This window comes from Myotis myotis, unplaced genomic scaffold (assembly GCF_014108235.1).
Source record: "Myotis myotis isolate mMyoMyo1 unplaced genomic scaffold, mMyoMyo1.p scaffold_m19_p_2, whole genome shotgun sequence".
Classification (NCBI taxonomy): Eukaryota; Metazoa; Chordata; class Mammalia; order Chiroptera; family Vespertilionidae; genus Myotis; species Myotis myotis.
In genome coordinates, this window is record NW_023416324.1 from 16,899,858 (window position 1) to 16,923,188 (window position 23,331).

The window sequence follows — 23,331 nt, forward strand, 5'->3', positions numbered from 1 at the left end:
TAGTCGACCACTTAGTGTTGTAGGGAGGGCCCAACCATAGGGTAGAAGGTTGAAATTAGAAGCATCCTTCTAATTCTGCTTCTCTAACCCATTAATTCACCTAAACTATTTTTAAATTTTTTTTTTTTTTTTTATTGCTTAAAGTATTACAAAGGGTATTACATATGTGTCCATTTTATCCCCCCGCCCTAGACAGTCCCCTATTTTTAAAATTTTAAGTCACTTTTTGGGGATAATAAATTCCATAAGTTTGATACATGGTAAGATATTACATCTTTTAAATTCATTAAATATGTAATGGTAACAATAGTGCTTGACAATAAACGTGTTCAACAAATGTTAGTGGTGATTTTTTTTTTTTAAAGAATATCTTTTTTTTGCCCTAACCGGTTTGGCTCAGTGGATAGAGCGTTGACCTGCGGACTGAAGGGTCCCAGGTTCAGTTCTGGACAAGGGCATGTACCTTTGTTGCGGGAATATCTCCAGTAGGGGGTGTGCAGGAGGCAGCTGATCGATGTTTCTCTCTCATCGATGTTTCTAACTCTTTATCCCTCTCCCTTCTTCTCTGTAAAAAATCAATAAAATATATATTTTTTAAAAAGAATACCTTTTTTAAATATATTTTTTATTGACTTCAGAGAGGAAGACAGAAATAGAAACATCGATGATGATAGAAAATCATTGATTGGCTGCCTCCTGCACGCCCCCTCCTGGGGATTGAGCTGCCAGGCATGTGCCCTTGACTGGAATTTAACCCGGGACCCTTCAGTCTGCAGGCCAACGCTCTATCCACTGAGCCAATCCGGCTAGGGCTAGCTGTGATTATTTTAATTTATCCTACATTTTTATAGTTTAAACTTTGAATATAGTTTGGTTCAATTCCAGGGCTTGACAATATGTATGTACTTCATCATATCCCTTTTTGGTTTTTTCTAGACTCACAGAGCCTAATTGCTTTGGTTCTACTGCCAGAAGCCAGCCACACTAGTCCATTGATTCTCTTCTTTTTCTGGTTTTAAACCTTTAATTTACAGAAGTGCGTAATTTAGTTGCTTTTTTCCTCTAGTATATGACAGTGTCATGCATCTCTTTCCCTTTTGTAGTTCCTTAAGAGCAGATATGTCTCTTTTCGTGTGCAAGGAGCCTAACTCTATGCTGATATGGAGTAGAAACTTAGTAAATATTTGGTGAACTAGCCATAATGATGGGGCAATAAGCCAGACAGCTTAGACTAGCTGCCTAAGCAAATTTATATTCCCTAAGTTAGAAATATAGACAATTCTATAAGTCTTTTAGGTTAAAATGTATTACATACCTGCTATGTGCCAGATTTCCTTAGAAAGTTTTAGGTAGGAGTTTTGTAGAAGTCTGATATTTGAAAAGTACTATACTCCTGTGTCCTGAGCACTGAGCTAGACACAGGGAAACTGTTGAAAAAGAAAAGCAATCCTTGTTCTTCCAGGATGTTGTCTGGTGGAGAGAGACTGACAAAGTGGGATGATGGTTGTGACAAGGGTACTGCAGGCACTGTGGGAGCAAGAACACAAGCTCAAATCTAGTAAAGGAAGTCACCAAAAGTCTCTCCAAGGAAGTGATGTTTTAAATAAGTCACAAAAATTTAGCAGTAACTACTAGCCAAAGAGGAAGAAAAAAAGAATCCCGGGTAGAGGAAACAAGTGTGAAGGCTCAGGTGAGAAAATATGGTATGTTTGAGAAATTGGGAAAAATTCAATGATAGGAACCCATATTGTGAGAGGAAAAACTATGAGAAATGAGGCTAGCAAGTGGGCAGTGTGGTGGCTCAGAATATGGTGGTGGCAACACAGATGGAGAATGGGAGATGGTTAAAAAAATTTATATATATATATATATGTGTGTATATATATATATATATACACACATACACACACTACATATATATATATGTGAGATAAAATGGATAGGATTTGTCGAAGCCGGTTTGGCTCAGTGGATAGAGCGTTGGCCTGCGGACTGGAAGGTCCCAGGTTCGATTCTGGTCAAGGGCATGTACCTGGGTTGCGGGCACATCCCCAGTGGGAGATGTGCAGGAGGCAGCTGATCGATGTTTCTGACTCTATCTCTCCCTTCCTCTCTGTAAAAAATCAATAAAATATATTTTAAAAAAAATGGATAGGATTTATTAGTTGATTAGCTTTAGAGAAGAAAGAGAGGAGTCAAAAATAACTCCTTAGTTTCTGGTTGGAGAAATGGGTGGAGGCTAGTGCCATTTACTGAGGCAGAAAATAAGAGCAAGTTTAAGGTGCCAAAAGATATTTTAGGAGACTTTTGGATATAGAAGGTGTAAAATTCAGGTATAAAAGTTAAATGTGAGATCATAAAGGGCAGAAGTGTAAGTCGGATATGAGGAATTTTCAAATACAAAAGTGGGTCAAATACAAACATTGAACCAATCTATGTCAGTGTCTATGATGAACAGGTCTGTGAGAGAGAAAATTATTTTTTTAAATATATTTTATTGATTTTTCACAGAGAGGAAGGGAGAGGGACAGAGAGTTAGAAACATCGGTGAGAGAGAAACCTTGATCAGCTGCCTCCTGCACACCCCCCAGTAGGGATGTGCCCACAACGAAGGTATGTGCCTGCCGGGAGCCGGTCCATGCTTGCTGTTTCAAGGGACCTGGCACATATGGCATACTGTTCTTAATATGTTTGCTCACCTTCTTGGCACTATGTGTTTTAACCAAGGTCTCCTCTCTGAGAAAGGTTGTTTCCCCAGGTAGGGATTTTCCCCTGAAGTTAAGGTGGGAATAAAACCTCTTAACTAGTGCCAGGTGGGTAATTAATCACTTTAACTAGGAACAATCATGCTTAAGCTACATAATCTTTACTCCCTGGAATGAAGATAAGAAACGCCCTAACCTTTGTAATAGAGATTGATAGGATTGAATCAACTGGTATAAATACAGATGCAATAAGACAGCAAGAGACAGAACTAGAGACAGAAGAACTTCGCTGGAGAGAACATGGCAAAAGATCCTGGACTGAACCTGACTACAGAAATGGGCAAGAGAACCTGACTAGAACCTGGTGACTGAACCTGGCTGGAGAACCTGGACTGAACCTGGCTGGAGAACCTAGCAAGAGAACATGGACACAGAACCTGGCTGGAGATCTGAAGCAGAACCTCTCTGGAGATCCAGACCAGAACTTGGCTGGAGATCCTGGCTGGAGATCCTGGCTAGGCTGCTGATCAACTGAACGCTGCCTCCATGTCATTCCTTCTTTGCCGACTCCGTCCACACCTTTGGGGACCCCTGGACCCGCTGGGGTTGGACCCCGGCATATGGCGCCCGAACAGGGACCCCTAGGTAAGCACCCCACTCTCGGGATGGATAGGACTCCACCGTAGGAGAGGGTGGATAGTCTTCGCCGACTCTGTCCACACCTTTGGGAACCCCTGGAACAGGATTCCCCTAGGTAAGGCCCCCCCCCCCATTGAGAACCCCCACACTCGGGACGGATAGGACTCCACCAGGGTGCTACAGACCCCCCTATAGAGGATAAGTAGGGTAAGAAGGTGGATAGTACAGAACTTAGATTGAGAAGATGTGCCATACTGAGTCCAAAGAAAGAAGACTCTGTATTGATTCTTAGATTGAGAAGATGTGCCATACTGAGTCCAAAGAAAGAAGACTCTGTATTGATCTTTAGATTAAGAGGATGTACCTTACTGAGTCTAAAGAAATGACTCTGTATTGATCTTTTAACACATATGCTTGCTAGCAGAGGAATTAAGGTTACTCCCAGTCAGACAGAACGTTTTATACAAGAAGTATGTCCATGCTTTTCTGAGGAAGGAAAGGTAAATGTAATGGCATGGGAGAAGGTAGGCCCAAGGAGCCTTATCCTTAACCCCACTGCAGCCTTTCCACCCGGTAAAGTGCAGGATTGGCAAGATCTCCCTGGGGTGATAGATCAGGACTCAGGTAATAGCGGAAAGCGCCAATCCTACTCTTAAAATGGATACAAGAGAGCATTTGGGGTTTTTCTTTTTAATGCCTGCTTTTAAAAAATAAAAAAGGGGGAATTTGCCGGGAGCCGGTCCATGCTTGCTGTTTCAAGGGACCTGGCACATATGGCATACTGTTCTTAATATGTTTGCTCACCTTCTTGGCACTATGTGTTTTAACCAAGGTCTCCTCTCTGAGAAAGGTTGTTTCCCCAGGTAGGGATTTTCCCCTGAAGTTAAGGTGGGAATAAAACCTCTTAACTAGTGCCAGGTGGGTAATTAATCACTTTAACTAGGAACAATCATGCTTAAGCTACATAATCTTTACTCCCTGGAATGAAGATAAGAAACGCCCTAACCTTTGTAATAGAGATTGATAGGATTGAATCAACTGGTATAAATACAGATGCAATAAGACAGCAAGAGACAGAACTAGAGACAGAAGAACTTCGCTGGAGAGAACATGGCAAAAGATCCTGGACTGAACCTGACTACAGAAATGGGCAAGAGAACCTGACTAGAACCTGGTGACTGAACCTGGCTGGAGAACCTGGACTGAACCTGGCTGGAGAACCTAGCAAGAGAACATGGACACAGAACCTGGCTGGAGATCTGAAGCAGAACCTCTCTGGAGATCCAGACCAGAACTTGGCTGGAGATCCTGGCTGGAGATCCTGGCTAGGCTGCTGATCAACTGAACGCTGCCTCCATGTCATTCCTTCTTTGCCGACTCCGTCCACACCTTTGGGGACCCCTGGACCCGCTGGGGTTGGACCCCGGCATGTGCCCTTGACCGGAATCGAACCTGGGACCTTTCAGTCCGCAGGCAGATGCTCTATCCACTGAGCCAAACCGGTTAGGGCGAGAAAATTATTTTTATATATAAACAGCCTGTGTCCTGACAGTACGGTATGGTTATGAGTATAGATGCCCATTCAATTAACTGCAATACACGACACAGGGTGGGTAAATACTAGAGGACAGCTACAAACCAAGTTTGAGGCACTTCAGAAAAGAAAATGGTTTGTCAATGACTATGTGGAGGAGTGATCTTTCAACTGGGCCTGAAAGGGGAAGGAGAGAAGGAGAAAGGAGTTTTGGACATAAGGAATAACAAAGTATAAAAACCTGAAAGTTCATATTATATGTTCAGAATACAGTGGGTTGTTGGTAGGGCTGGAGTTTAGGATTCTTAGGGTATTAGAGTTACAGATAAGACTGGAAAAGTATTTTGGGGTCAAATAGACTGAGTACCATGCTTAAGGATGTGTATTACAGGCAAACAAATGCTGTGGCAGAGCTGAAATACAGTTTCAATCATCTGACTACCAGTTACATATTCAAACTTGCATCCATTGTGTGCCTGCTCCATTCAGCACAGCCCTAGTCATCCTCACCTACGTGTCTAAGTAAATACAGTCGTCCTATTCATTTTCTCTTAAATTACTCTCTCTTTCCTTTTCAACTGTGAAGACTAACTGCAGAATATCCTGTGGCCCTCTGAGTTTTCATTAAGGCTGGGACAATGCTTTGAGTTACTTTAGAGTTGAGGAGCATGTGGTGCTGGACACTGGTCTCCTCAACAGTTCTGCAAGGGAGATGTCAGGTGAGATTATTTCTCCATTCAGTCGGAGGCAGAAAGATATTTAGAAGTTCTAGCTTCAGAGAGGGCACCAAAAAAAAAAAAAATGTTCTAGAGGTCATAAAATTGGATTCAGCATTTATTAAACAACTACACACTGCAAGTTATCTTTTTCTTCTTATAAGCTTAGTTCAGTTAGTCAGCAGATACTTATTTAATAAAACACATTTTTATTGATTTTAGAGAGGAAGGGACAGGGAGAGAGAGACAGAAACATCAGTGATGGGAATCATTGATTGGCTGCCTCCTGCACACCCCGTATTGGGGATCAAACCCGCAACCCAGGCATGTGCCCTTGACTGGAATCGAACCCAGGACTTTTAGTCCACAGGCTGACGCTCTATCCACTGAGCCAAATCAGGTAGGGCAGCACATACTTATTAAGTACTCACAAAAGACAGAGCACTTGATGAAGTATAATGGCTGGTTGCAAAGAAAATAGATTCCAGCCCTACCTGGTTTGGCTCAGTGGATAGAGTGTTGGGCTACGGACTGAAGGGTCCCAGGTTCCATTCTGGTCAAGGGCACATTCCCGGGTTGCAGGCTTGATCCCCAGTAGGGGGTGTGCAGGAGGCAGCCAATCAGTGATTCTGTCTCATCATTGATGTTTCTATCTCTCTCTCCCTCTCCCTTCCTCTCTGAAATCAATAAAAATATATTTTAAAAAAATAGATTCCTATTCCTACTTTCTAGCAGCTTGCTATTTGGGATGGAACTAGTGGTGTGCTATAAACCAGCTCCCTAGGAAAAACACACATTCTGATTTGTAGTGTTTGCCAATTTCTGTGGTGTATATACTTCCAGCATCACTGATTTTAAGTTATCAACTTAAAATGTCACTAAACATGGAGTTGGAAAGTGATATACACAATTGGTTCTTAGGATCTTGTAGAGCTGATAGAGATGCCATTGAATGAATCATTCATATTTAGGAAAGCCTACAATAGCAAGTGAATACTGAGATATTTCTAGAATGATCGGAGCCTATGTCAGCCCCATCTCACGTTCCCATCCTTTTCAGAGAACCATGATCTCCACAGTGCCCTTGGATCTGGTAGTTATCTTGGTTTTCCTTTCCTATGGTTGCCATCTTTTTAAACCAGACGAAGTTACTGGTGCTTCTTGTTTCTGACAGCAGCTTCAGCTATCTGACTTCATGTGAAAGATGGCTAATGCAGAAGTGAGTGTCCCAGTGGGGGATGTGGTTGTGGTACCCACTGAAGGAAATGATGGGGAGAACCCTGAAGACACTAAAACCCAAGTGATCTTGCAGTTACAGCCTGTGCAACAAGGGTAAGTGACTAATGATATTCTGAAAAATTGGAGAAGTTTAAAGAGTGGGGAAATTATAACTTATGCTTGCTTAGTACAGGCAAGTTAATCTCAGAGTTGGCCAAATTATCATCTCTATAATAATGTAATGAGTGCTATATTTGTCATTTCAGTACTTATTACAATTAGCTATTTCCTTATCTTTTCCCCTCTTTTCCACTGTTAGCTTTTTGAGGGTAAGTTACATGGCTCCCTTATTTTATTTATCCATACTGTTTAGTACAGGGCCCTGGTACATGTTTACCAAAAGACAGTGTAGTTAGAGTCAAAGGAGATTAGGCAAGGTAACTATAAAAGTATTCCTATTAGAATCTCTCTGAACTGTCATGGGTGGACAAATTATCAAGCTTAATCTATTAAAATAAAAAGTATATTAACTATTCTTTTTTTTCTGTGTGTGTGCTTTTTTAAAAAAATTTATCTTTATTGTTGAAAGTATTGCAGGTATCCTCTTCCCCCCACATTGACTGTCTCCCTCCCCAGGCCTTCACCCCACTATTGTCTGTGTCCCTGGGTTATGCATATATGCATATCCTATATAATAAAACCCTAATATGCAAATCGACCAAACGGTGGAACAAAGTGGCAGAACAACAGGTTGCTATGACACACACTGACCACCAGGGGGCAGATGCTCAATTGAGTGTCTGTCCCCCTCCCCCAGAGGGAGGCGACCAGCTGTGGCGATAGGGGGCGGGGCCGGTGAGTGGGCGGCGCCAGGCTGCCAGCCAAGGCAAGTGCCAGTGGGGGCCCCCCTGGTCACCCTGCCCTCCCGTCACCCCACAGATGGCCCTGATCACTGGCCAGGCCTAGGGACCCTTCTCTATATATTGGGAACAGTCTCTTAGGTTTAAAAATTAAAACTTGGCAAGGCTACTCTAACACTGAAAAAAAAAACAGAATGATGCAGCGATGACATGCATGGACTGTGGCTTGCACATTTTGTGGTCAGCCCTGATTCTGATACTTATAACTATGTGACAAAGCCAACTACTTAACTTCTCTCTGCTTCAGTTTTTCCACCCATAAGATGGGGAAAATGGTACTACTGCCTCAGAAGGATCATGTTATATACTACTTTTTATAATCAAGGCAAAAAAATGTAGCTGCCCATACAACAGTAAGATGCCTTTCACCTGTATGAAAAGTATGGTCACTGGTGCATGCAGCGTTCCGGATTGCGAGAGGAATGTCTGACTGCTGGTTTAGGCCTGACATCCCCCGAGGGGTTCCGGATTGCAAGAGGATGCAGGCCAGGCTGAGGGACCCCTCCACCCCCGTGCACGAATTTTGTGCCCCGGGCCTCTAGTATGTATATAAGTTCTTTGATTAATCTCTCCCCACCCCAATTCCCTCAGAAATATGTTAGTCTGTTGCATGCTTCAATGTCTCTGGGTCTACTTTTTCGGTCAGTTTATTTTGTTTATTAGAGTTCACATATAAATGAGATCATGTGATACTTGTCTTTCTCTGATGGACTTATTTCACTTAGCAAAGTTCTCTCCAGGTCCCTCCATGCTGTCTCAAAGGGTAAGAGATCCTTCTTTTTTACAGCTGCATAGTTTTCCATTGATGGGCACTTTGCTGTTTCCAGATCTTAGCTATTGTAAATAATGCTGCTGTGAACATAGGGGTGCATATATTCTTTCTGATTGGTGTTTCAGGCTTCTTAGGATATATTCCTAGAAGTGGGGTCACTGAATCAACTGGCATTAACTACCTATTTTTATACTATATATTTTTATTATAAAGGTGTTGGAAGAAATATAACACATTGTTACCATTACCATAGAGCTTGCAGTCTAGCTGCGCAAACCAAAAATACATATCCTATCCTATATAATAAAAGGCTAATATGCAAATAGACCAAACGGTGGAACAACCGGTCACTATGACATGCACTGACCACCAGGGGGCAGACGCTCAACGCAAGAGCTGCCCCCTGGTGGTCAGTGTGCTCCCACAGGGGGAGTGCCGCTCAGCCAGAAGCTGGGCTCACGGCTGGGGAGTGAAGCGGCAGTGACAGGAGCCTCTCCTGCCTCTGTAGCAGCGCTAAGGACCCCTCAGCAGACATCACCCAAGGGGTCCCGGAATGCGAGAGGGCGCAGGCCTGGCTGAGGACCCCCTTGCGCACCCCCCCGCCCCCTGCCACTGTGCAACAATGTCATTCACTGGGCCTCTAGTCCTATCTAATAAAAGAGAAACATGCAAATTGACCATAACCCCGACACCCTTCCCATTGGCTAATCAGCAGGATATGCAAATTAACTGCCAACCAAGATGGCGGCCAGCAGCCACGCAGCTGAAGTGAACAGGAGGCTTGCTTGCTGTAGCGATGGAGGAAGCCAAGGTTCCCCGCCTGCCGCAGCCCAGCTCTGAGCTGCACGTTAAGCAACTATGTTGCAATTATAGAAGCTAAACAAGCTCCAGAAACCTGCTTTCAGCCAGCCAGGCCTCAGAGCTTAGAGCTGCTGTGATGGCAACAGAGTTTCAATTATAGAAGCCAAACAGACCCAGAACCTGCTTTCAGCCCTCAGAGCTGGAGCCGGCTCTCAGCTCCAGTGACAGCTATAGAAGGTAAATAAATCCCAGAATGAAAAAAAAAAGAAAAAACGGAGAGGCTAGGAGCTTAAGTTGCCCTCCAGCCTGAAAACGGCCCTCAGGCCCTCACCCAGACTGGCCAGGCACCCAAGCGGGACCCCCACCCTGATCTGGGACACCTTCAGGGCAAACCAGCCGGCCCCCACCCGTGCACCAGGCCTCTATCCTATACTACAGGCAGGGCGGGAGAGCGCGTGCTGCCGTCCGGACCCCATGTGCAGCCCTGGGCAGTGGGGCATAAGCCCCACCCCCAGCTGGGACCCCTGTGTGCCACCTGAGCCCCCAGCAGGGACCCCCGTACCACCTAAGCCCCGCACTGCTAAGCTCCGCCCCCAGCCGGGACCCTATGACTATTGGAGAGCAGGAAAGTGCCGCTGGGCCCTGGGTCACTGTGGTGATCCGGCCATCGGTAAGTAGAAAAGTGCGGCCTGTAGGCAGCCCCCAGCTGCGCCTGATCCGGGAGCAGGAAAGCAAGCCCGGCCTGCGGGCAGCCCCCAGTTGCACCTTCTCCCCGGTCGCTATGAGGATCTGGGAGCAGGAAAGCAAGCCTGGCCTATGGGCAACCCCCAGCTGGGCCTGCTCCCCGGTCGCCATGGCGATCCGGGAGCAGGAAAGCCCGGCTTGCAAGCAGCACCCCCATCCTGGCCATAGCTCAATATGCAGTGGAGGCCAGGAGCCTGAGAGATTAACATAGAGGGGCTCCTGCTCCAAGCCTCCATAGTGTGGCAGGCCCCCAGCAGACACACACGTGCGCACACACACACACACACACACACACAGGACACCTGCTCCGAGCCTCTGCTGCCAAACTGTGGCCATCAGTAGGACATCCACTGAGGGCTCCCGGACTGTGAGAGGGGCAGGCTGGGCTGAGGGAACCCCACCCCCCAGTGCATGAATTTCATGCACTGGGCCTCTAGTATATAATAAAAGGTTAATATGCAAATTTCCCCCTCGGAGTGCGACTGACCAGGAGTTTGACTGCTTGCTATGATGTACACTGACCACCAGGGGGCAGCGCGGAATGAAGGAAGGCCGCAGCTGGCAGCTGGTAGCCGGGGGAACAAAGGCCCCCATCAGCCCTGATCGCTGGCCAGGCCTAGGGACCCTAACCGTGCACAATTTCGTGCACTGGGCCTCTAGTATATAGGTAAAGAGATAACTTATATGGCAAAATCTAAGAAGTGCTGAATGGCATGGTTAGGAAGTACTTTCGATTCAGGGGACCGCTATGAATTTGAAGAAATAAGTTTTAAAAAATGGTCTGTGGTCTTGAAGGTTAAATAAGAATTGCATAAAAAAAAGAAAAGAATTGCATCTAGAGAGAAAGGAAGGGTAGTTATTTTATCTTGGGGAATGTATGAAAGATTCTTCATATGATTTACAATGCTCTTGGGCAAACATATAATCCAATCCTAATCATCTAAATAGTGTACCTTGTCTTAAACACTTCTGGAAAAGACAATCAACCTCTCTTGGTAATTTTAAAAGCATTTTAGTATAGAAATTTCAAATTTACACAAAAATAAAGAAAATACTATAGTGTAAGCACCCATACTCAGCTTCAAGAATCATCAACACATGGCCAGTCTTATTCATCTCTACATCCACCTACTCCTGAATTTTTTTTAAAGCAAATCCCATATATTAGTATGTATCTGTAAGATAAGGACTTTTTAGTTTTAAAAATATAACCATAGTTTGCTGACATTTCTGAATATTGTTAAGCATGAGGAAATATTCTAGGATCTATAAGGGAAAGTTGATACATATTCCTGACATAGAGATAATAGAGTGATTTAAATTTTTTTGGCACCAACAGATTATGTATGCTTATTCAAATTCTCTTTTGTGGGAATTTTATCTGTTACACATATGCATACTAGTAGTTGTTACCCTTTGGTACATGATGAAGAATTAAAGAGTAGGTCCTTTAGTTGTAGCCAGCTTTATTTTTCATATGGAGTCATTATTTCTATCTTTCCAAAGTGCTCCAAGGAACATTTGAGATCTTGCTCTCCAGCATGTTGTCAGTTTGGCTCAAATAAATTTTTTTTAATATATAATACATTTTTATTGATTTTAAAAAGGAAGGAAGAGGGAGAGAGAGATAGGAAACATCAATGATGAGAGAGAATCATTGATCAGCTGCCTCCTGCACAACCCCTACTGGGGATCAAGCCCGCAACCTCACCATATACCCAGAGTGGGAATTGAACTGAGACCTCCTAGTTCATAGGTTGACGCTCAACCACTAAGCCATTCCAGCCAGGTTCAAATAAATTCTTATAAAAATTTTTCTAAAAAGTGCTCCAGTTGTCACTGGTCTTATTCCTACTAAAGACAGAAAAAGCTTCTCTATTGCTTAGCAGAGGTCCTCAACCTTTTAAAACGGGGGGCCAGTTCACTGTCCCTCAGACATTCCACACATGCGCACTGCGGGCCCGGGACAAGTCAGCTGCTAAGCAGGACAGGCAGCGGTGGCAAAAACACCCAGCGGGCCGGATAAATGTTTTTGGCGGCCGCATGTGGCCCGTGGGCCGTAGTTTGAGGACCCCTGGCTTAAAGACTTAATTCTTTTTTTAATATATTTTATTGATTTTTTACAGAGAGGAAGGGAGAGAGATAGAGAGTTAGAAACATCGATGAGAGAGAATCATCGATCAGCTGCCTCCTGCACATCTCCTACTGGGGATATGCCCGCAACCCAGGTACATGCCCTTGACCGGAATCGAACCCGGGACCTCTCAGTCCGCAGGCCTCACAACCTGCATTTTTTGCTATTGATATATTCTTTTTTTTTTTTTTTTTTTTTAAATATATTTTATTGATTTTTTACAGAGAGGAAGGGAGAGAGATAGAGAGAGTTAGAAACATCGATGGGAGAGAAACATCGATCAGCCGCCTCCTGCACATCTCCCACTGGGGATGTGCCCGCAGCCCAGGTACATGCCCTTGACCGGAATCGAACCCGGGACCTCTCAGTCCGCAGGCCTCACAACCTGCATTTTTTGCTATTGATATATTCTGTACACCAAAAGCTTGTATGTTCAATTCCTGGTTAGGGCACATACCTAGGCTTCAGGTTCAATCTCTGGTGGGGTGCATATAATAGACAACCAATTGATGTTTCTCTCTCACATTGATGTTTCTCTCACCCCCCAACTGTCTTCCTCTCCCACCCCCTCTCCTTATTCCTCTCTATAAAATAAAACAAAACAACCCCCTGCCCCCCAACCCCCCCCAGGCATGGCTTAGTGGTTAAGTCTCGACCTATGAAATTGGAGGTCATGGTTTGATTCCCGGTCAGGACACATCCCTGGGTTGTGGGCTTAATCCCCAGTGTGGGGTGTGCAGGAGGAAGCCTATCTATGATTCTCTCTCATCATTGATGTTTCTATCTCTCTCCCCCTCTCCCTTCCTCTCTGAAATCAATAAAAATATATATTAAAAAAATACCCCCAAACAGAATAACACTACATTGGTTTTAAAATGTGCCCACATGTAACTTTTAAAATAGATATATATATTTTTATTGATTTCCCAGAGAAAGAGAGATAGAAACATCAATGATGAGAGAATAATTGATTGGCTGCCTCCTGCACACCCCCTACTGGGGATCAAGCCAGCAACCCGGGCATGTGCCCTTGACCAGAATTGAACCTGGGACCCTTTGGTCCTCAGGTCAATGCTCTATCCACTGAGCCAAACTGGCAAGGGTTCTTAAAGGGTTTTAAGGAGAGAGTTACATGATTATGCTTGTGGGAATATAGAAGGTCAGGTAGCTGCAAGGAGAGATGTTCAGACTAACAGTTATGCAGCCTGAATGCAGTATCAGTAGAAGCAGGGATAGGGAGGATGGCTAGTGTTAAAGATGCATCTGGCTGGATTTGGTGACTGACCGTGTGTAAGTTGAGGGAGAGGAAAGGGAGGAATCTAATGTAATTCCCAGGCTTTTCTCTTAGGCTCTGGTATTTTAGGTGGTGTCATCTCAAGGATAGGGAGTATAGGAAGAAGAGTAGTTTGGGAAATGAGAGAGGGAAGAGAACTTGCTTGTTTTAGACATAACGAATTGAACAAAATCCTATGGGACATACAAATGTATATATTCATTTATCAGTTAACTTCTGGTGTGAAATTCAGAAGGGAGGTCTGTGCTAGAGGTGTAACTATGGGCTGGGTAATCCCTGATGCAAAGGAGATTATTCAGGAGGTGCTCTTAAGTAGCAGGATGCAATAATTAACACATTAGGTTTATTATAGAAATTAAAGGACATTGCTCAATCCTATTAGGTAATTTTGAGCTTATTTCTTAGAAACATTTTAGAAAGACACTTTCCCTAAGTGGTACCTCTAGTTATTGCTAGTCACTTTGGGCATAGTCTGTCTCTTACTTATTTTCACTATACTCTGCTCATGTCAATAGTTTGGTTATGGTGCTTTAAAACATGCTAAAGTGCTTAAAAATACTTCAGTGCCAAGATTCCAACAAGGGCCATCAACGTCTATGCTCAACATTTGCATTTTGAACTGTCCAGCAGTATTACTTTTTAGTTTTTGGTTTTTTTAAAATATATATTATTGATTTTTTACAGAGAGGAAGGGAGAGAGACAGAGAGTTAGAAACATCAATGAGAGAGAAACATCCATCAGCTGCCTCCTGCACATCCCCCACTGGGGAAGTGCCCGCAACCCAGGTACATGCCCTTGACCGGAATCGAACCCGGGACCCTTCAGTCCGCAGGCCGACGCTCTATCCACTGAGCCAAACCGGTTTCGGCTACTTTTTAGTTTTGTTAGAATAATTCTTTACTATGACTTAACCTTATTATACTTGAAGCAACACTTTATCTCATGAGTGTTTTTTAAAATTTATTTTTTTACTGATTATTTTAGGGAGAAGGATATAGAGATAGAAACATCAATAAGAGAGGAACATTGATCGGCTGCCTCCTGTACGCCCCCTACTGGGGATTGAGCCCACAACCCAGCATGTGCCCTTACTGGGACTCAAACCAGTGACCTCTTGGTTCATGGGTTGACACTCAACCACTGAGCCACACTGGCTGGGCTATCATGAGGGTTTTTTTTTTGTTGTTGTTGTTTTATTTTAATTAAATCTTTATTGTTCAGATTATTACAGTTGTTCCTCTTTTATCCCCCCATAGCTCCCCTCCACTTGGTTCCCAGACCACCCTTTGCCCTTACCCCTCCCTCACTGTCCTCATCCATAGGTGTATGATTTTTGTCCAGTCTCTTCCCACACCCCCCACGCCCCTTTCCCCCGAGAATTGTCAGTCCATTCCCTTTCTGTGCCCCTGATTCTATTATATTCATCAGTTTATTCTGTTCATCAGATTATTTATTCACTTGATTTTTAGATTTACTTGTTGATAGATATGTACTTGTTCATAATTTGTATCTTTACCTTTTTCTTCTTCCTCTTCTTAAAGGATACCTTTCAGCATTTCATATAATACTGGTTTGGTGGTGATGAACTCCTATAGCTTTTTCTTATCTGTGAAGCTCTTTATCTGACCTTCAGTTCTGAATGATAGCTTTGCTGGGTAAAGTAATCTTGGTTGTAGTTCTTGCTATTCATTACTTTGAATATTCTTGCCACTCCCTTCTGGCTTGCATAGTTTCTATTGAGAAATCAGCTGACAGTTGTATGGGTACTCCCTTGTAGGTAACTAACTGTTTTTCTCTTGCTGCTTTTAAGATTCTCTCTTTGTCTTTTGTTCTTGGCATTTTAATTATGATGTGTCTTGGTGTGGTCCTCTTTGGATTCCTTTTGTTTGGGGTTCTCTGCGCATCCTGGACTTGTAAGTCTATTTCTTTCAACAGGTAGGGGAAGTTTTCTGTCATTATTTCTTCAAATAGGTTTTCAATATCTTGCTCTCTCTCTTCTTCTGGCACCCCCATAATTCAGATGTTGGTACGCTTGAAGTTGTCCCAGAGGCTCCTTATACTATCTTCATATTTTTGGATTCTTTTTTCTTTTTGTTTTTCTGGTTGAGTGTTTTTTTGCTTCTTCGAATTTTATATCTTTGACTTGATTCTTGCAATCCTCTAGTCTGCTGTTGGATCTCTGTATAATATTCTTATTTCAGTCAGTGTATGCTTAATTTCTAGTTGGTCCTTTTTCATATCCTCGAGGGTCTCACTAGATTTCTTGAGGGTCTCACTAAATTTATCGGCGGTTTCTAGAAAATTCTTGAAAAACCTTAGAAGTGTGGTTTTGAACTCTATATCCTGTAGTTTGCTTTCCTCCATTTCTGTCATTTGGGACCTGTTTCTTTGTCTCCGCATTTTTTATGCTTCCCTGTGTTGGTAGAGTGGCTTTGTGTGCTAGGTGTCCTAGAGGGCCCAGTGGCTCAGCCTCCCCAATTACCTGAGGTGGACACTCTTGGTGCACCCCTTTGTGGGCTTTGTGCACAGTCTTGTTGTAGTTGAGCCTTGATTGTGGTAGGTATCACTGGGAGGAATTGACCTCCAGGCCAATTGGCTGTGAGTATCAGCTGTGTTTACGGTGGGAGAACTTCTATACTGGAGACACCCTTTTGGGGCAAGCCTTGCTTCAGTGGGGCTTTGGTGTTCACTGAGTCTGCCCCCTGAGTGTGTCCCTTATGGATCTGAGGATTTGTAATCTGGATAGTCCCACTCTGACCACTGGGCACACAGGCTCTTGGATCTAAGGAGGTGCTAATTTAGCCTCTGCCTGAGGCTACCCAGCAGGAGCTATGGAGATATCTGCAGATTCCTCTTCTTTGTTTGGGGTTTGGAGGTGCCCAGATGAGGCCCAGCTGTGAAGCAATGCAAGCTGCTGTGGGGCCTTGGGCCTTCTTTTGGATGTTCTGGGTCTTTCTGACCCAGCTGCAGTTTGTTAGGTAATTTTAGATTGCATATGAATGACCAATTTTAGGTCATTCATATGCAAAAGCCTCTGTGCACAGCTTGGGTGGGGCGGGGTCTCAGGGAATCAACAGGGCGGAGGAAACAGATATGGCTGATCCTCAGCCCTGCCCTCAGAGGCCCCGGGTCTCAGTGTCCCACGGTAATCGGTAATTGCTGCAAGCACCTCTGAGAGAAAGCCGCCCTCGAGTTCCGCCCGATGCCAGACAGTCCAGTTTCTCCCCGTATGAGTCTGGGTCCCCAGAGACTCACTCGCCCGGAACTGGAGTTCAGAGCAGTCGGGAGCTTGAGACTCCCTCCAGATTGTAAAGGACAACCGCGTCCTCAGTTGCCAGCCTTTTCCACGTGCGCCTCCATACCTCTGCACTTTACTTCCGCACCTTCTCTGAGTCTCAGTGTGCTTTTCTCTTTCCTTCTAGTTGTAGAATTTCCACTCAGCCAGCCTTCCTGTGGTTCTGGATGATGTCCGTTTTGTCTTTTAGTTGTATTTTTGAAGTGGTTGTGCGAGGCAGCAATTTCAGGTGTTAACCTATGCTGTCGTCTTGGTTTCTCTATCATGAGGTTTTAAAGTTATGAAGGGAAAAGTCTGGTGTAAATAAGTAGCAAGAGGAACTTTGCTCTGAAGTGCAGAAAGTTGTTGATTCATTTTCATGGTAGTAGCTGCTAAGCAGTCATGGGCAGCTTAGAGTTTAAAAACAATGGCGAACTAGTCAAAGCACTACATACAGTTGTAAAGTATATTTATTTTAGTCCTTTGAGATAGGTTAAAAGAAATTTCTTAACCCCCATGCTGTGAATATTAATTTTTTCATGATTTATATAGTTTGTTTATCGATGGACACTTTTACAACAGGATTTATGAAGCTGGGTCCGAGAACAACACAGCAGTTGTGGCAGTAGAAACTCACACGATACACAAAATTGAAGAAGGGATTGGTGAGTCTTTGTTATTCTAGTACATTTGACCTTAGTTTCCCTAGCTGAGATTTCTTGACTTGGTGCCTTTTTCACCCTACTCAGTGTGCCCTATCAATGTTGCAGCTACCAATTTGATGTTGGTATATCTAGAGCAGTGGTTCTCAACCTTCCTAATGCCGCGACCCTTTAATACAGTTCCTCATGTTGTGGTGACCCCCAACCATAAAATTATTTTTGTTGCTACTGTAATTTTGCTACTGTTATAGATCGTAATTTAAATATCTGATATGCAGGATGTATTTTCTTTGTTACAAATTGAACATAATTAAAGCATAGTGATTAATCACAAAAACAATATGTAATTATATATGTGTTTTCCGATGGTCTTAGGCCTTGGGCCTTCTTTTGGATGTTCTGGGTCTCTCTGACCCAGCTGCAGTTTGTTAGGTAATTTTAGATTGCAAAGGGCCAGGTCATTCATATGCAAAAGCCTCTGCACACCACTTGGGTGGGGTCGCGACCTACAGGTTGAGAACTTGCTGATCTAGAGACACCACTGACTAAGGTGTTAGAGCCTTCAGTAGATTGTCTAACATCATATTGCTAGAGTTGCTAAAAATATTTTTTAATTTTTTTTTATTGATTTCAGAGAGGAAGGAAGAGGGAGAGAGACAGAACATCAATGATAAGAGAGAATCATTGATCGGTTGCCTCCTGCACATCCCCCACGGGGGATCGAACCTGCAACCCAGGCATATGCCTCGACCAGAAACCAAACCGTGACCTGAGTCATAGGTTGAGGCTCAACCACTGATACACAAGTCAAGCAAAAAGATTTTTCATCTATAAAAATCCCACAAATAAATTGGAGCCTCAAGGTTGATTCTTGTCAGTAGGGAAATTGCTGATAAAGACTGATAAGGTGTTCAGTGGAAGACAGTCAGTGGAAAGAAATTTTGAAATTAGGCAAACCTAAGTTTGGAGCCTACTTTCTCATTTCTTAACTGTATCCTTGGGAAAGTCACTTTACCTTTTGGAGTCCCACATTACAGTTATATAAAACAGAAAACAATCACTATCTCCAAGGGTTGTTGCAAGAACTAAATAAGATTAAGCACATCAAAGCATATAGCACAGTGTTGCATAGTGGGAGTTCAGTAAGACAGCTGTTATGCCTAACTTTTTCCAGAGGATTTCTAAACAGTACCAGCTAATGTAAACTGTTAACCCCTGAGAGGAACCAGGAGACTAAAGATTTTGAATTAAGCTTTGGAAAAGAGTGTTTAATAAATCACTGATATTTTTTTCCATTTTCAGATGCAAGCACTATAGAAGCAAATGAAGATATGGAAATTGCTTACCCCATAACTTGTGGGGAGAGCAAAGCCATTCTTCTCTGGAAGAAGTTTGTATGTCCAGGAATAAATGTGAAATGTGTTAAGGTAATTGTCTTTTCTCCTTGCTGGAACCTATTTTGGGGCTCCTTGTTTTCAAAGGGCATGGTTTCAATGCCTAATCTCTCTTTTCCACCATATCAGTATTTTTTAAAAATATATTTTTATTGATTTATGAGAGGAAGGTAGAGGGAGAGAGAGAAACATCAATGATGAGAATCATTGATCGGCTGCCTCCTGCACACCCCCTAATGGGGATCAGGTCCACAACCTGGGCATATGCCCTTGACCAGAATTGAACTCAGGACCCTTCAGTCCACAGGCCGATGCTTCATCCACTGAGCCAAACCTGCCAGGGCCATGCCAGTATTTTTAATTTTGTGGCTATAGTCACATTGCATCATATTAGATAAAAATAACTTGGGAGTAAAATTTTATTCTGATGGGACCTGGATTAAAGTTTGGCTCAGTGGATAGAGCATTGGCCTATGGCTTGAGGGTCCTAGGTCCAGTCAAGGGCACATGCCCGGGTTGTGGCTTGATCCCTAGTAGGGGGCGTGCGGGAGGCAGCTGATTGATTCTCTCATTATTGATGTTTCTATCTCTCCCTTTCTCTCTGAAATCAATACCAAAAAAAAAAAAAAAAAAAAAATACAAGTTCCATGAGAGCTGAGAACTTGTCTTTTTTTTTGTGTGTGTGAATTTGTCTATCTTGTTCATCAGTGTATCCCCAGCACTTAGGAATGGAACTTGGTGTATTTATCAATAAATATTTGTTGAATGAATGAATGGAGTTCTAGCTCTATCAATGCCTTACCCTGGTGTGCATTATGGTAGAGTTTATTGAAAGTTATTACTGAATAAAAATACATAATCATGAGAGCACAGCGTCGAAATTATTGCTTATTTTGTCCCCATTGATAGCCATAACTATACACATAGATAGTTGTCACCATCAGTGGCATGATCCTAGATTCATTAAAGATTACAGCCAAAACCGGTTTGGCTTAGTGGATGGAGCGTCGGCCTGCGGACTGAGAGGTCCCAGGTTCGATTCCAGTCAAGGGCATGTACCTTGGTTGCAGGCATATCCCCGGTGGAGGATGTGCAGGAGGCAGCTGATCGATGTTTCTCTCTCATCGATGTTTCTAGCTCTCTATCTCTCTCCCTTCCTCTCTGTAAAAAATCAATAAAATATATATATATATATATAAAAGATTACATAGTTTTGTATTTTTTTTAATATATTTTTGTTTATTTCAGAGAGGAAGGGAGAGGGAGAAAGAGATAGAAACATCATTGATGAGAGAGAATCATTAATCGGCTGCCTCCTGCATACCCCACACTGGGGATCAAGCCTGCAACCCCAGCATGTGCCCCAACCGAGAATCAAATCGTGACCTCCTGGTTCATAGGTTGACACTCAACCATTGAGCCATGCCTGCCAGGCAAGATTACGTAGTTTTGATGCTCTGCAGTGCTATTGGTGTCTATTGTACTTATTCTTTCTGCCACATCCTGAATCACGTCATTAGGGCTAGATAGATCACTTCGTTTACTTAAACAGCCTTTGTGACATTGGATCCAACTACTGATTCATGGCATAAATGGATTTTGTTTTGTTTTGTTAATCTTTACTGAGGTTTTTTTTTTCCCATTGCTTTTTCCAGAGAGAGTGGAAGGGACGGAAGGAGCTGGGGGCAGGGGGAGGTGCGGGGGGAGGGAAGGAGGGGGAGAGAGAGAGAGAGAGAGAAACAAACATCCATGTGAGAGACACATCGACTGGTTGCCTCCTGCAGGTACCCAGATCCGGGCTGGGGAGTGAACCCACAATCTATGTGCCCTTGACCAGGAATTGAACCCAGGACCATTTCGTACATGAGTCGAGGCTCTCACCACTGAACAACACCAGCCAAGGCTATAAATTGATTTTAAACACTAATTAGTATATTAATCTCTGATGCTCCCAAAGTCATCTGTAGCTTTGTACCAGGATAGGGCACTGTGCTCAGAGAAGGACATCTTCTCTGGTACAATAGGGCAGAAGGCTAAATAATACAAGTTTATGACTTAAGATGTCATCGGGTATTTTTTGTACATAACAAGTAGAATCGTCTCTTAGTTTTCCTCTGACCTGCCTAAGTTGACATTGGATTATTTTGGACTTTTCTTTTTACTTTAGTTCAATGATCAGTTGATCAGCCCCAAACATTTTGTTCATCTGGCTGGCAAGTCCACCCTAAAAGACTGGAAGAGAGCTATTCGTCTGGGGGGAATCATGCTCAGGTGAGCTCTAATAGTTAAGAACTTACCTTTCAACTGACTTGAGATCACCAAGCATAGGCAGGCTAAGCCTGGTGCTGAGGAAGCGTGACAACCACTGAAAAGTTTAGTCTGACCGGCACATCCTGGGATAATTGGTAAAAGTAGAGGGGTGCTATTAATAAGTACCAATGATGCACAGTGAATGCAATCTGTGCCATCACTGTACCACAGAAATAAAATTCAGAATGCTTATTACTTCCAATGCCCCCTTTTATGCAGCAAGTTTCCTATTGTAATTTTTTTCCCTCTGAAAATTAACATTAGTTGATTAACATTAGTGCTCATTCTTTGAGTACTCACCTCTTGGTAGAAAATTTAAAAATGTGGTTAAAAATTAAAAGTTCCACACAGAACATGTTTCAAGCCTCATGTTTCAACACCTTACCCTTTGTCTTTAATTCTTTTTAAAGACTCTGTCTTAAGAAAAATCCACAGGGCTTATAGAGATTCAAGCATAAATATGTTCATTACAACATTATTTATTAAGAAAATTAGTCTGCTTTAATATAGGTATATGTAAAGTAAATTATGGCTCATCTAAATATATATGAGTATATATTGTGGGATACAATGTAGTCATTAAAATATTTCTAAAAGAGTTTTTTTTTTTCTAAAGAGTTTTTACATAAAAATGCTTATGTGTAAGAATGAAGACAAAATATAAAATCACTTAAACTGTGATTTTTTTTAAACAGTGTGATTTTAATTGTGTTAAAACACATACACATGACACTCTAACTACTACATATGTAAAATTTAGTAGAAGAAAATATACCAAAATGTTGATGTGATCTCTGTGTTGTGGGATATTTTTTAAAAAGTGTAATTGTTTTCTTTATATTTTTCACAAAAAAATGTTAATTTTTTTTCTTCACATACTATTTTTTTTAGTCAGAAACAAAGAAAAAATCATTACAGATGATTTATATGCAGAAATCAGTAGTTAAATGAAATTGGGGAGATAGAAATACCTTTAACTTTCATTTTTGTAGTTCTTGGTCCATTTTATTTGCCCAGAAAAACAAGCATATGTCAACTTTCCCCAAATGTAAAAGGGAACAAGAATGCCTTAAAAATCTTTAGTGAAAGACAAGTAGCAATATAACATACTTACCGTAATGAAAATACTGCATGGTTTTACTCAGGGACTATCATAATGTCTTGTGAATTCAGTTCTAAGGATATTTTATAGTGGGGGTTTAGTATAATCAGCTTTGTTTTGTATTTATAGGAGAGTTGTTATCAATTTTTTTTTTTTTAAGGAAAGAAATATGCTGAAGTTTTATGTCTCCAAAAGAGACAACAGATCTTGCTGGTCTAGGAGTACTAACACATCAGAATCTCATCACAAAATTCTAATTCCATTGTGGCATTCCTTAATTGTGCTTGGATATGAGGTAGTCCTTTTTCCCCTTTGGGTTTTGTTTCATTGAGATCCTGTGGGGAAACTTAGCTATTGTCAGGAGTGTATATCTAAACCTTAGTGATAGTGGAATATAAAAGAAAAAGTACTCATGAGTAGACTAGGGAGGGAAGAGGAGTACTTGTAAATGTGGGCAGGACCAATGAAAATTTTATAGTCCTAATTAGAATCTTTGCAACCTAATGACTTTTAATACTATTAGGTTTCACTAACTTATAGAGGAGACTCACTAGTTTCCAAAGTGCAGGCTGAAGTGGTACTTCTTGTCTCCTTTTGTGCAGGAAAATGATGGACTCCGGACAGATTGATTTTTACCAACATGACAAGGTTTGCTCCAATACCTGCAGAAGTACCAAATTTGATCTTCTGATCAGCAGTGCAAGAGCTCCAGTGCCAGGACAGCAGACAAGTGTGGTGCAGACACCCACTTCGGTCGATGGTAGGGGGTAGGAAACCACCTGAAAGCACATTGTGTTTTTCAGTAGCATTTCCCCCTCATTTCTCTTTTGTGTTTCCTTTTTCTTAATTTTTATTGAATTTATTGGGGTGACATTGGTTAGTGAAATTATATAGATTTTAGATGTTATCTATATATATAAAAGCCTAAGTGACTGGATGACTGGCCGGTAGCTATGATGCGCACTGACCACCAGGGGGCAGACACTCAACTCAGGAGCTGCCCCCTGATGGTCAGTGAGCTCCCACAGCAGGAGTGCCGCTTAGCTGACCAACAGGTGCCAGATGCCAGGCTCATGGCTGGCTGGCGAGCACAGCTGCAGGGGTGCAAGCC

General features: G+C 42.6%; 1 protein-coding gene across 10 annotated transcripts in view; it reads left to right on the top strand.

The window, feature by feature from the left end:
* The window catches only part of GMEB1 (glucocorticoid modulatory element binding protein 1), a 36,183-nt gene that overhangs the window by 2,666 nt on the left and 10,186 nt on the right, over positions 1-23,331 (top strand). For 2 of the 10 annotated variants that reach the window (XM_036349531.1, XM_036349535.1), the window contains exons 2-6: positions 6,772-6,926; positions 17,305-17,417; positions 18,717-18,841; positions 20,976-21,079; positions 22,823-22,980. In XM_036349531.1, the coding sequence (XP_036205424.1) occupies positions 6,799-6,926; positions 17,305-17,417; positions 18,717-18,841; positions 20,976-21,079; positions 22,823-22,980 (628 nt within the window). In that variant the 5' untranslated portion in view covers positions 6,772-6,798. Of the gene's footprint in view, positions 1-4,852; positions 5,598-6,768; positions 6,927-8,246; positions 8,274-17,304; positions 17,418-18,716; positions 18,842-20,975; positions 21,080-22,822; positions 22,981-23,331 lie in introns of those variants that run through there. The other 8 variants (XM_036349533.1, XM_036349532.1, XM_036349538.1 and 5 more) reach the window with 6 other exon arrangements.